Genomic DNA, 15292 nt, shown 5'->3' with positions numbered 1-15292 from the left:
AGTCCATTTTCTCTCTTTGTAGCTGGTAGCTTTTTATGGACACTATGGCTATATGGGTCTAAAAATAGCTAAGCCACCCCAATCGCTACTGGTTCAAAAAGTAGCGACCGTGGCGAGCAGTGCATTTCCCACCTAGGCCTTCAGTGATGTCCGACTTCAATGATTACCTCTCAAAATACCATAATTTATGTCACCACATGACCATTGCTGGAGAAATACTATACAGGAACACTTTACGCCCTACTAGGCATTGAATCGCACATCAACAGTGTTCAAATCAGGTTTTTTTCTGGCGCATTTAAAAATCAATTAAAACGCATCAGCAATTAAAACATCTCTCATGTGGTACTGTCACAATTAAAATTAAAAACATATTAAAAGTGAATAAATAAAATATTTGAACTCAAATATTGTAGCACCTATTCGACGCCGTTTAAGCCAGTGGTACCCCTCGTCGTCGGCTTATTCGAGTGGAAATGACGGGCATTTCCCCATTTCATCGCCAGAACAGCTGAGCTAGCTTCCGGGGTCGGCTGACATCGTCTCACAAGATGTAGTATCTCTTTAAATATTTTTTCTTGAAAATGGCCTTGCAAATATATATCTGCCGCCTAATCAACGTTTTGTTCTCCTTCTCTGCTATGCCGGTATGGCTACTGCACAACACTTCCCGCTTCCTGCTAAATTGAAACTTGTGAATGGAGAGTCACTTTGAAATGACAAGTGAGTATCCAATCACAGTCTCGTTAACATCAGGCTACTTAGGCCATGTCTACACTAAGTCGTTTAACCCCTTACACGAATAAATATTTAGCCTAAGCCCCGTTTCAGTCACACTAAACCAGCGTTTAAGGTCCCTCTCCTCGGACAAATTTTTACACGGGTAAGTCAGCCGTGTAATTCTTGAATCTCTGGCACTTAGCTTTGTATGGACTCATTGATCGTTTACAAAGTGGTGAGTTCGGAGAGGAAGTGACGCCAGAAAGACTGCGCCCACACAGGAAGTGTGGTTAAATCATACTTGCCAACCCTCCCGTTTTTAATCAATCTTGTTACCCTGCGTGATGACAATAAAGCTGATTCTGATTCTGATTCTGATTTTAGCGGGAGACTCCCGGTATTCAGCGCCTCTCCCGATAACCTCCCGGCAGAAATTTTCTCCCGACAAACTTCCGGTATTCAGCCGGAGCTGGAGGCCACGCCCCCTCCAGCTCAATGCGGACCTGAGTGGAGACAGCCTGTTCTCACGTCCGCTTTCCCACAATATAAACAGCTTGCCTGCCCAATGACGTCATAACTGTAGAATGATCGAGGGCGAGTTCTTGGTTTCTTATGTGGGTTTATTGTTAGGCAGTTTCATTAACGTCCTCCCAGCGCGGTAACAACACACAACAACAGCAGTCACGTTTAGTCTACCGTAAAGCAGTTCGTCTGCCGTAAACAGCAATGTTGTGACACTCTTAAACAGGACAATACTGCCATCTACTGGATAGCCTCCAGAACACTGAAATTCAAGTATTTATTTTATTTATATGTATAATAAAATAAATATATATAAATATATATATATATATATATATATATATATATATATATATATATATATATATATATATATATATATATATACATATAGCTAGAATTCACTGAAAGTCAAGTATTTCATACATATGTATGTATATATATATATATATATATATATATATATATATATATATACATATATATATATATATATATATATATATATATATATATATATATATATATATATATATATATATATATATATATGTATGTATGTATGTATGTATGTATATATATATATATATATATATATATATATATATATATATATATGAAATACTTGAGTTGGTGAATTCTATCTTAAATATATTCCCCTCTTAACCACGCGCCCAACCACGCCCCCAACCACGCCCCAAGCCCACCTCCGACCACGCCTCCCCAACCCCGACCCCCCACCTCCCGGCATCAGACGTCTCAAGGTTGGCAAGTATGGGTTAAATTGAGACAGAATAACCTTGTCACAAAAACATACCTTTAGTTATGTCCTCCTTTTGGTGGGGAAAATATTTGCTGCTCAAGCTGGCCTCCACCGGCGATGGGTAGCACTCCAAAAACCGCGACAGAATGTCCCTGTATTTTGATGGCGAGGACTCCCAATCAACATTCCTCGCCGCCATGGAGGTTTTATAGTCTTGAGTCACTTTTAAGAGTAACTCCACCTCGTCGTCAGATCACACAAATAATTCTCTCTTCTTCACAACAAGAGCAACCATTTTCTATACGGTCGCAGATAGAAAGAATACACTTCCAGGTCAGAGGTGACTATATGACGCGCGCAGTTGGTTTTTTGTGTGTGTGTTTTTTTCGCGCATGCGTACTAGGCCGCATTGCGCCGGCGGACGGAGGTGGGCGGGGTTCTTTAAACGGTGGCATTGTTGTGTGTGGACACGGATAAGGTTAGGTGTTATTTACCCTGGATAACCTTATCTGGCTTAGTGTAAACGGGGCCTTCGATAGGCTACTGTGAACAACTTGTGATCTGATTGGCTATCGCAACTGTCTCTCAACTCTGTGTTCTCAAATTCATCCGCTAACGGTCCCGGTGAGTATCCAATCACAGGACGTGTAAATGTCACGTTCAATGTGAGGCCAGCGAGAAGGCCTTACTTACAACAACTGGTGATCTGATTGGCTATCGCAACTGTCTATCACCTGTATGTCCCCGTTCACTTACAGTGCACGGACGCCCGCATTGTTGATTCTGAAGGCCTCGGGCAGATTTCGTACAGCATGGCAACATAAGCTAGCTGAATTCTGATTGGATACAAATCAAAACTAAAAACAACAGCACTGGAAGGAGCATAATATGACATGAAGAGAATATGAATACTTTTCGATATTTAGGGAAAGTAAATAAAAAAATAATTGTATCTTTAATTATGATCATGATTTCTGGTTATGTTTAGGCCAGCAGAGAAGGCCTTGCTGGCCGTGACGGCCCACCCCTGCTGCCAAGCTACTGGGAAATGTAGTTAAGGTACGTAGCATCGCTACTTTTAGCTCGTAACCGCCTATCACTGTACAGAGAAGATGAATGCAGAATGATGAAAATTTGCTGTAGCCTGTTACTACCTCTCTGCCGATGTAGGAGCTAACATCCTCAAAGATCAAGGCGAGATGTCGGACGTTGTTTGTCTCCAAAAAGATGTCGATTTCAGCTTGGCTGTGAAGAATAAACATGCCTGGAGTTTAATGCAAATTAGATTTTACTCAGGTGGAACATTCTAAAGTAAACAAGTAAAATAGCATGCTGATAGCTACAGTTGTGGATCAGAAAAAATAATGGAGGTCCTTAAAAATTGAGGACACTATTAAACACTGGTTTTCCTTTAGGGATTAACATCAACCCGCCAAAAGAATGGTGAAAGAAATTAGAAACAATCTCACATATTTACATATCAAATGTTCATCAATATGTATTGTTCTTTTTTAAATAAACAAAATCAGAATCTCAATGTATAACATATTTGAAAGAACAACTAACTAATGGCAGCAGTATATCTAAAAGCTGATACACAAAACAGGATTACTATCTTCCACTGGAACCTTTTAAGGTCACACAGAACACAAACAGTTCTGTAACCTTTAACTAGTACCAAATATGGTTCTTTGGCCTAGAAACGGCTACTTTCTACATGTCATACAGGTGTAAATATAAGGTAACCACTCTATCTTAAGTTTGATAACAAGTGACAATTACTTCATGTAATTTCTATTACTTTGTGAGATCGTGCACTTACAGGTGAAACTAAAACAATGTGAATATCATGCAAAAGTTCCTTTATGTCAGCAATTAAACTTTAAATGTGAAACTAATATGTGATATAAACTTATTACATACAATTTGAGACATGTTAAGCCTTTGTTATAATTTGGATGATCATGGTTTACAGCCTTTGAATACCCCAAACTTTCTGAGATTTTCAATTTGAGGTGTAAGTCATAATCAGCAAAATTATTATTAATAAAAAGGCTTCAAATATATTGAGTTGCATGTTATGAGCCTATGTCATGTAATAGTTTCACCTTGTAAATCTAATTGCTGTATATAAGCGAACTTTTTAACTATATTAAATTTTTTTGACATGTTCAAATTTAGACAGAACTTTACCGCAGGTCTTTAACTGTATAAGATATACAATCTGAATTCCCCCCAGGATTAATAAAATATTTCTGATTGTCATTCCAAGATATAATTACTTCCCTTGGTTATCTATGTCAAGGAGGAACTGGATCCTTTTACCACCAAGCTTGCAGGCCTTAAAGGGGGCTTTGTGTGCTTTTTGTTGTCTACCTGGTAGGCTCCAGTGGGGGGCAGGCTGGGGGCCACGGCTCTTGGTGACTTTCCAGTTTATCAATGATTTGGTGTCGGAGACCTCGGACATCACGAGGAAAGCCTGGAGGTCAATGAACATGGAGTGGACATTAAACACTGCTGTTTGTTCTATTAGCAGGGTCAGCATTGACCCAGCAAACAAAATCACAAATATTGCTTTTCGGTACACTGAATAAATAAACTTTATTAATCCTCTCAAAAATGGCTACATGTTAGTAATGATAAAGTCTGATAGCAACTGGCAGAAAGGACCTGTAGCGCTCCTTTCGACATTTGGGTTGCAAAAGTCTAACTGTGGCTGCTGTACATGTGGTGAGAGGCATTACTCATATTTGCCCTAATCTTGCTCAACGTTTTGCGCAGCTTGCCAAATGCCCACAACTGATTCAGCCTTTTGGATAGTATGTTGCATCTTATTTCTATTATCCTAAGTCATCCACCAGTGCTCTGTACTCCTCCTTCTGTCCCCTCTCAACACTCCACAATGTGGCTGTGTCATCTGATTATTTTAGTAAATGACACAACTCGTAACAGTTCTTAAAATCTGCAGTGTAGGTGGTAAACAGAACAATGTTTAAGTAGGCTACAGTTCCCTTGGTGTATACTGCGGTCAGCCCATCGGGTAGTTGGTAATCCAGGTGATGAGGGGGACATCCACACACATGCTTTACAACTTCTCCCCTAGCAGCCTAAGCGATGTTGAAGGCAGACGAAAAGGTAGTAGTTGTAGGTGCTAACTCAGGTTATTTGTATTATTTGTGGTGTATTTTATTTGCACAAATGATTGGCTTGTCATTTAGTGATTGGGAGTCACGTTAGGTGTGGCACGTCTGCAGTAATCATATCAGTTGTTCACCTGGTGTTGTCATTGAGGAAGTAAGAGGGTGACAGGGGATGTTGTTGACCGCATTTAGAGCACTTTGATAGAATGCATTCAGTTTGATAGAACGTATTAATAGACGCATTTAGTTTGGGAAGTTACTATTGTTTCAAGCAAATACAAACCCTGTTTCCATATGAGTTGGAAAATTGTGTTAGATGTAAATATAAACGGAATACAATGATTTGCAAATCATTTTCAACCCATATTCAGTTGAATATGCTACAAAGACAACATATTGGATGTTCAAACTGATAAACTTTTTTTTTTGTGCAAATAATCATTAACTTTAGAATTTGATGCCAGCAACACGTGACAAAGAAGTTGGGAAAGGTGGCAAAAAATACTGATAAAGTTGAGGAATGCTCATCAAACACTTATTTGGAACATCCCACAGGTGAACAGGCAAATTGGAAACAGGTGGGTGCCATGATTGGGTATAAAAGTAGATTCCATGAAATGCTCAGTCATTCACAAACAAGGATGGGGCGAGGGTCACCACTTTGTCAACAAATGTGTGAGCAAATTGTTGGACAGTTTAAGAAAAACCTTTCTCAACCAGCTATTGCAAGGAATTTAGGGATTTCACCATCTACGGTCCGTAATATCATCAAAGGGTTCAGAGAATCTGGAGAAATCACTGCACGTAAGCAGCTAAACCCGTGACCTTCAATCCCTCAGGCTGTACTGCATCAACAAGCGACATCAGTGTGTAAAGGATATCACCACATGGGCTCAGGAACACTTCAGAAACCCACTGTCAGTAACTACAGTTGGTCGCTACATCTGTTAGTGCAAGTTAAAACTCTCCTATGCAAGGCGAAAACCGTTTATCAACAACACCCAGAAACGCAGTCGGCTTCGCTGGAACTGAGCTCATCTAAGATGGACTGATACAAAGTGGAAAAGTGTTCTGTGGTCTGACGAGTCCACATTTCAAATTGTTTTTGGAAACTGTGGACGTCGTGTCCTCCGGACCAAAGAGGAAAAGAACCATCCGGATTGTTATAGGCGCAAAGTTGAAAAGCCAGCATCTGTGATGGTATGGGGGTGTATTAGTGCCCAAGACATGGGTAACTTACACATCTGTGAAGGCGCCATTAATGCTGAAAGGTACATACAGGTTTTGGAGCAACATATGTTGCCATCCAAGCAACGTTACCATGGACGCCCCTGCTTATTTCAGCAAGACAATGCCAAGCCACGTGTTACATCAACGTGGCTTCATAGTAAAACAGTGCGGGTACTAGACTGGCCTGCCTGTAGTCCAGACCTGTCTCCCATTGAAAATGTGTGGCGCATTATGAAGCCTCAAATACCACAACGGAGACCCCGTTGAACAACTTAAGCTGTACATCAAGCAAGAATGGGAAAGAATTCCACCTGAGAAGCTTAAAAAATGTGTCTCCTCAGTTCCCAAACGTTTACTGAGTGTTGTTAAAAGGAAAGGCCATGTAACACAGTGGTGAACATGCCCTTTCCCAACTACTTTGGCACGTGTTGCAGCCATTAAATTCTAAGTTAATTATCATTTGCAAAAAAAAATAAAGTTTATGAGTTTGAACATCAAATATCTTGTCTTTGTAGTGCATTCAATTGAATATGGGTTGAAAAGGATTTGCAAATCATTGTATTCCATTTATATTTACTTTTAACACAATTTCCCAACTCATATGGAAACGGGGTTTGTACATATTTGAAACGCAACATTGAAGCGATCATTTTTGGACAAGCCAGTGTGTCCGGCAGGTACAAGTTTTTACCCTGTTCAGCCTCTTGGCGACTATATTTCCTTTTTTTTGTGGATAGTCGCCTGACAGTGGTCTATCCAGGAGTCTATCTTGATCAAAATCTGCTGGACAAAGATAAGTGAAACTTGCCAAGGGACATGTAACCAAATATTAACATTGCTGTATGTATACTTTTGACCCAGCAGATTTGGTCATATTTTCAGTAGACCCATAATAAATTCATAAAAGAACCAAACTTCATGACTGTTTTTTTTTTTTTTTTTTTTTTTTTTTATTTTATTTTTTTTTTTATTTCAAACAACATTTAAAAAAAAACACAAGATACACTTACCATTAGTGCATCAACCCCAAGAAAACCCTCCCTCCCCCATTCACACTCATCCACACTCATTTACACAAAAGGAGCTGTCTCTTTCTGTTATTAAAAAAACAACAACTTCTGGTTCCTACAGTATAGAACAATACAGTCTGCAAGGGATACAGTCATTCGAGCACACATGATTGTGTGTGGTGCTGGTCCACTAACATTTTCACTAATCACTATTTTTTATGTAATTGTTTTTAAATTTGTTTTACTTTCAAACAAAACAAACAAAGGACCTTAACTTCACCAGACCGGGTTGTCAATAAAATCAGATTGTTCAAAAGGGTTCTTAAAACCAGGTCCAGTTCAGATTACGTCCAGATCGGGCTCAGCAACACACACCTTCACCCATGTACACCAAAAACCAGGGATCACAACAGGTTGCATACAATCCACAAACAAAAATACATTTTCAAATTAAGCACCCATGTACAGTCCACATCACATCCAAGTTGAAGTCAGCAACACATACCTTCATTTATGTACACTTAAAATAGGGAATACAACAACAGATTGCATATCATATATAAACAAAATTACATTTTCAAAATAAGCCTTTGAGGACTTCCCATCTTTTTTTATGTTTTTTGGCATCATTATCGTTTTCAACCATATAATTTTCTAAAGTTAAAAAATACTGAATAAATGTTTTAAAGAAAGAAATACTAAGTGAATATCTGTTTTTTGCCTTAAAAATAAACCTTTTACCGAGTACTATAATTAAATTGACTAAATCATGATTGTCAATGAACTCTCCTAAAATAACAGAAACCACATCAAGCTTCATAAACAAACCAATCTTTAAACACATTTTTTCAACTTCCACCCAAAATGAAGACACAATATGACAATACCAAAACAAATGTAAGGTGGATTCAGGCTCCTGACAACAAAATCGGCAATCATCTGACTCTGTCATATTCCATATTTTTAACATTTTTCCCGTGGGTAGGAAGTTATAAATAGTTTTAATTTGAAAATAACGATTTTGCACATCGATAGTGGTTTTGTAGATTAATTTGAATATTGCATCCCACGGCAACGGGCAGTCAAAAAAGTCCTCCCATTTTCCATATGTGTTGTATGGGGCAGCCTTCATAGATTTCTTTATTAAATAAAACTTATATATTTTTCTATTTATTTTAGTTCCTTTTTGCCAACTAGAATTTCTTATTAAGGGCTTACAAACTAATAATTTAGTAGTTCCATAATTAATTTGTTTCCATCTTTTCCCAATGACTCCAGTTAGTTGATTAAATGAAAAGCTTGAACAAGCATCACCATACATAGTTGTAAATTCATCATATTTCATAATTTTTCCATTCTCATTGATAATGTCATTGACAAAAATGATTCCTCTTTCAAACATATTTTTCCAAAAGAAAGGCTTTCCATCTATTACAATATTAGAGTTCATCCATATTATTTGCTGCAAAATATCATCTCTTTTTTCTGGTACATAAAATTGAAAACACCACCATGAGTGGATTGTTTCCTTTATGAACCCCGCCATGTTTCCCAGCAGACTCTCTACATAAGAAAAATGGGAGGGGATCACTTGTAAAAAAGGATACAATTTCTTTTGATACAATACATGTTTTCTGTCCAACAGGACACTTGTGTACCACTCAGTGTTTAAATACATCTTTGGAACAATTGATGCTTTTAAAGACAGACACATAGCTTCAAGGTTGAGAAGTTTCAAGCCCCCATATTCATATTCATTGTACAAAACCTTTCTTTTAATCCTTTCTGGTTTGCCGTCCCAGACAAAATCGAAGACCCTCCGCTCATAAATATTAAAAAAGTTTTGTGATGGAGCTGGTAATGACAAAAACAAATAAATAAATTGAGGAATAATTAACGAGTTGACAATAGATATTTTACCATACAAGGTTAAGGATTTCCCTTTCCATAATTGCATAATTTTATCCAGCTTTCTTAGTCGATTATCATAATTTACTGAGCCTAGATCTTCCAGGTCCTCTGGGACAACAACACCAAGTATGTTAACTGGTCCATCTGTCCACAAAACAGGCACTTTGCATTCCATTCGAAAGGACGTTCCCTTTAGATTTCCGATCCTTAATATTTTACATTTATCATAATTTAGCTTAAGCCCAGATTGCTGTGAAAATATGTCCAAAAGATCAAGAAGGTTTTGCAGACAATGAGGATTGGGGCTTATAAAGAAGCTTGTATCGTCTGCATACATTGTTATTTTACTTTCAATATTATTATTACTGAGCCCTTCAATATTTTTATTCAATCTAACTTTAATCGCCAATATTTCCATAGCAATAATAAATAAGTATGGAGACAAAGGGCACCCTTGTTTTAGACCTCTTAATAGAGGTATTGTCCCAGAGATGTATCCATTATTGATAATTCTACAATTAGTTTTATTATATAGCGTCTTAATCCAGTGTAATACGGAGTTGCCAAAATTGAAAAAAACTAAGCTTTTACAAATAAAATCCAAGCTAATTTTGTCAAAAGCCTTCTCCAGGTCGGCTACAAAAATTAATCCTCTTTTATTTTCCATATTATAATTCTCTATAATTTCTAATAACTGTGTAATATTGTTTCCTATATTTCTTCCTTGTAGGAAGCCTGATTGATCTTGGTGAATAATATTTGACAAAACAGACTTAAGTCGTGTAGCCAAACATTTTGCCAGGATTTTAGCATCATAACACTGCAGTGTTATTGGTCTCCAATTTTTTAGATGAACTGGGTCTTTATACTGACCATTTATTTCCTGTTTCAATAATAAGGAAATAAGACCTTCTGTTTGAGTGTTGGACAAAAAACCTGTCTCATATGAGTAATTAAAACTAGAAAGTAATGGTTTCTTAAGATCTTCATAAAATACTTGATAAACCTCAATAGGTATTCCATCTAATCCTGGGGTTTTCCCTGGATGAAAAGATTTAACAGCTTCCACAAGTTCTTCCTCTCTAATGAGGCCTTCACATGAATGGCTTTCTTCCGAATTCAATTTTCTTTCATAATTTTCTGGAAAAAAAGTTGTAGTTTCAGGAGGGATTACTGGATTAGAAAAAATGTTTTTAAAGTAATTTTCCATTTCTTTCAACAATGTGGTGTGTGTATCCAATACCTTTCCATTTGTTTTAATAAGCTTGGAAATGTTCTTTTTAGAACGATTTTTTGTTTGGATATTTAAAAAGAATTTTGAACACTTCTCACCTTTTTTCATCCAGATTGCTCTGTTGCAGTCATAACTTTTCAATAATTGTTTTTCAACTAAATCTGCTAACTCCTCTTGTTTGGCTGTAAAGGTATTCAGTTGCTCACTAGTTAGATTATCATTACTGTCAATGTTTTTTTGTAAATCCTCAATTTCTTTCTTTAATTCCTGTTCTGCCGCTTTAATTTTTTTTTTTTTCCATGAAGAGTATGCAATGGCATATCCTCTAAAACAACATTTGAAGGCTTCCCAGACTATTTGGGGATTTGAAGATCCTACATTATTTAAAAAAAAATCAGTAATAAATTGCTTTGTTTTTTCGATAAATTCATCATCCTGTAGATGCATTTGATTAAACTTCCAATATCCGGGCCCACGTGTATTATCTTCAATTGCAATATTTATTCCTATACAATTATGATCAGAACGCAACTTATCATCGATTGCTATTGCAGTCACTTTGTTTAGCAATGAAAATGATATCAAAAAATAGTCAATACGACTTGCCTGGTTTTGTCTTCTCCATGTATACCGTACTAACCTAGGGTTTTTGAATCTCCAGATATCAATTAAATCAAATGCATCCATAACATTTTGAATCTTTTGTAAATGACTGTTTTTTTGGGACCAACAAGTATGTGCTCCAATAACTATCACAAAAAAATAAGAGTTGTACAAATTATTGGAAACTCAAGACAGCCATGACATTATGTTCTTTACAAGTGTATGTAAACTTTTGATCGCGACTGTAGATAAAAGGTTGGTTATCTACATGCAGAATCATGCAGTGTACTGTAGAGGTACACTGCCAACTACTATAATAACCATACTTATAAATAAATAACTCGGTGTCAATCAAACTGAGCATTATGTTTACAAATGCAGATTTGTAATTAGATTGTGCATGTGTACCTAATGAAATGGTCAGTGAGTGTCTATTCTCTTTCGAAACACTAAACTAAAATATATTTGGCTTGAATTGGCTCTTTATGCAAAATGATACCTTTGAATGCCAGTCCAACAGAATCCTCCCGGCTGTAGGCATGGAAGAACTGTGAAGTAAAACAACAAGAGTTTGGGTTACATGAAGGTGGAGGTAGGGAAGCAATCGACTCACACGGCAATGAGAGAGGCAAAGCAAGGTTGTGTAAAGTTTTGCTGCCGCGCAGCCATCTCCTTGCCCGCAGCGAACCCTAAATCCCTTGCTGGCTAAATGACTTGCAGATTGTCTAAATTACATTGGGAACTGGAAAAGAAGGAGGCTTTTGTTGAGTTAACTTTTCATTTGTGAGTCCACAAAAACTGCAAATGTCAGTACAAATGTTGCATATTTGGAATGTAAAAATGAATGTGTCTTCTGAACATGATACAGAAAGCAGAGTATACAACGAAAAGGAGAGATATTTGTGATGCAATTAGGGTTGGGCGGTTTTGTCTCTGTGCGATATAGAAAATGACTATATCGTGATATTCAAGTATACGTTCTCACGCAGTTGCTTTTAGCTGCAGGCATTACACTACAGGCTCTTCTCACTCTTTCTAGTCTCTCCTTCTCACAGAGACTTAAACAAGCGCACCTTCTTACATGCGTCACATACGTATACGCCCTCGCTGAGCAGAGAGGTAGCGGCAGGGGTAACGTTAGCTGTGGTGCGAGTGGTATAACGAGAGAAAGAAGGTGCGAATCTGGTAACAAATGAAGGAAGAATTAATTCCTAAGAAAAACAGCAGGGGGTCCATCGTCTGGCGGTGGTTTGGCTTCAAGTGGGAATATGTCGAACAGACAACCGTAATTTGTCAAGTGTGGGACAAAAGCGTTGCTACAAAAAGTAGCATTACTGCTAATATGTAGCATCATTTGAAAGGTCACCCGCTCGAGAATGAAGAGTGCTTACTCCGCACGTCAACATCTCCGGTCGGTACCGCACAAACAAAATGCAGAGGCAACCATTTCCACATCAACACCGTATGAAAAAAATAGTCCATGCAGTGTTTCCCATAAACTGCCAAGATACCTGTGGCGGTGGGGGCGTGGCTATGGGCGTGGATATGGGCGTGGTCACCATGACATCATCAAGTAATTTACATAATTTACTAGAATGATATGATTTTCTCTAAAAAGGCTCAAAAAATGTATACTTACTAATTAATAATAACAGTTTTGTTTTTAAACGTCCATCCATCCATCCATCCATCCATTTTACAATATAATTACAACACTTTATGTACATATTTATATACAGATTTGAACAATAAGTTATTCACTGAAATATATTTATTAATTGTGGTTCTTACAAAAAATATATCTTATAAAATATAAAAGCTAAAATGTCTCTTAAAGCTCTGCCCCTTTAATTAGTGCATACTAAATAATTTAACTTTAGCCTACTACTACAACCATATTATTTACCAGCAACATAAAGTGAAACAGAGGCAGAGGTGTCCTGCCACAGTCAGTAACAAATAAACAGAAAACAGTAGTGGTCAAATACAAATAAGGCAACAAGAGAAGTATCCTACACTTCTCTTTTGTAAAGTAAATCTGAACAGCCTGTATGGGCATCTACATCAACTATATGATTTGCCTGAGAAGCTGGACAGGACAAAAAATAAAAAAAATAAAAAATATAGATTTTTTTTTAATTTTAATTTTTTTATTTTATTTGTGGCGGACGTAATTCTTTCGTGGCGTGCCGCCACAAATAAATGAATGTGTGGGAAACACTGCCATGACATAAGGAGATAACGTCCGCCGGAACCTACGACATAGTGAAGGACGTACACAATTTGATTTCCAATTATGCAGCTAATTTTTATTTGACAGTTATTGAAATATCTTGTGTGACATCATGCACAGAAGTGCACTTTATTTGTTTTAAACTATTGTAGTGGCGTTCTGTACAATAAGTGCACTTTAATTTAGTGTTGTTTTGATTTGTCATCTTGAGGACATCATGCACAAAAGTGCACTAATAGCTTGTTTTAAAATGTCTCTGACAATCTTGCACTTTCTGTTTTGAAATGACACGAATGTTTGTGCCACTGCTTAATAACTGTTTAATAAAAAAAGTGTTGGTCAATTGACTTTGTTGTGATTTCCCTCTCTGCATGAAAGTTTAAAATGAGCATATATTAATGCAGTATGAACAAGAATGTTTTAATGTAGACACATAGAATCATCATACTGCTGTGATTATATGCATCAAGTGTTCATTCAAGGCTAAGGCAAAATATCAAGATATACAGTATATCGTGTATCGCGATATGGCCTAAAAATATCGAGATATTAAAAAAAGGCCATATCGCCCAGCCCTAGGTGTAATTATTTAAAAACGTCTGCGTGTTGCTCTTAAACTGCTAAGTGAGATCGTACACATTTTCAACAATGCTTTTGTAACATTACAAGTGTAGTTTGCAGTACATTATATCGCAGAAGAAAGAGAGTAGGTTACAAGGGTGACTGCAGACTTGTGGTTTAGCAGTGAAAATGCATGACCATGATGTGTGGAAAAGCCGAAAAAATTTAGTTGATTTCTTTCCAAATCAGGAAAAAAAAAAAGCAGCGGATTATGCACAATAGTTTCCTTTATTCTTGAAGCAATTAGTGGGCTTAACTAGCAGAGATGCTTATGATTAAGTGAGTTTGCTATTTGGAGAGTAATTGTGTGACAGTGAAGGATGGCTAAGTTGACAAACATCTATGAAGCCCTCTCTAATGGCAACTGTTCAAAGTAACACTTGCATGAAAACAGGAGTTCAAAACTTTCAGTCATGGAAAGGTTACTGTCTAAAGAAGCAAACATGACATCAGCAACAATGAGAAGTGAAGTTATTTTTAACTACAGTATATTACATTTCTAGTGAAATCCATTATTAACAACTCAATACAATTTAGCACTGACATGGAAACAGGAGTTAAAAATATTGTTTCTTTAAAAATAATGTTTAAAAAAAGTACAATGTATTATTTGAATGAGAATCATTCAGTCAAATACCCTTCCTTAGTGCTAATTCATCATGAGGTGTCTTCACTGGTCCACCAATATGTGTAATCTTGCGTTGCCATGAGTGGAGACTGGAGAGGTTTTCAAAGAGTCACCCCTATTCTCTAAAAAATGTATTTTCTGGAGTAAATTTGGAGGACTTTCCCGCTCATCCCAGACTGTGTAATTATTGCAGTTGGTTTATCAGTCAGTCAGTTAGTTTTAGCAAAATAACTCAAAAGGTTATGAGCGGACTTTGGTGAAATTGTCAGGAAATATCCTAAATGGGATAAGGAACAACTTACTACATTTTGAAACTGATCCGAATCATTTCCGTCAGGACGCCTGGCACCCCCGAGGGTACACCAGCCTAATACCCAATATAGGCTGAACTTATGTTTGCAGTGTTTCCCACACATTCATATATTTGTGGCGGCCCGCCACGAAAGAATTACGTCCGCCACAAATAAAAAAATAAATAAAAATAAAAAAATATTTTTTTTTTTTTTGTTGTTGTTGTTGTTGTCCTGTCCAGCTTCTCAGGCAAATCATATAGTTGATGTAGATGCCCATATAGGCTGTTCAGATTTACTTTACAAAAGAGAAGTGTAGGATACTTCTCTTGTTGCCTTATTTGTATTTGACCACTACTGTTTTCTGTTTATTTGTTACTGACTGTG

At 37.0% G+C, this 15292-nt stretch overlaps 1 protein-coding gene across 1 annotated transcript in view; it reads right to left on the bottom strand.

Annotated features, from left to right (window-relative positions):
* qsox1 (quiescin Q6 sulfhydryl oxidase 1) overlaps positions 1-15292 on the bottom strand; it is a 93578-nt gene that overhangs the window by 64232 nt on the left and 14054 nt on the right. Inside the window, exons 3-5 of the mRNA XM_062039517.1 lie at positions 11633-11681; positions 4382-4484; positions 3160-3250 (exon numbers count right to left, since the gene is read on the bottom strand). Coding sequence (XP_061895501.1) covers positions 3160-3250; positions 4382-4484; positions 11633-11681 — 243 coding nt within the window. The remainder of the gene's footprint in view (positions 1-3159; positions 3251-4381; positions 4485-11632; positions 11682-15292) is intronic.

Source organism: Entelurus aequoreus, linkage group LG27 (assembly GCF_033978785.1).
Source record: "Entelurus aequoreus isolate RoL-2023_Sb linkage group LG27, RoL_Eaeq_v1.1, whole genome shotgun sequence".
NCBI classification, from domain to species: Eukaryota; Metazoa; Chordata; class Actinopteri; order Syngnathiformes; family Syngnathidae; genus Entelurus; species Entelurus aequoreus.
Note: the sequence above shows the minus strand (reverse complement) of the source record. Positions and strands in the feature narration are given on the sequence as shown.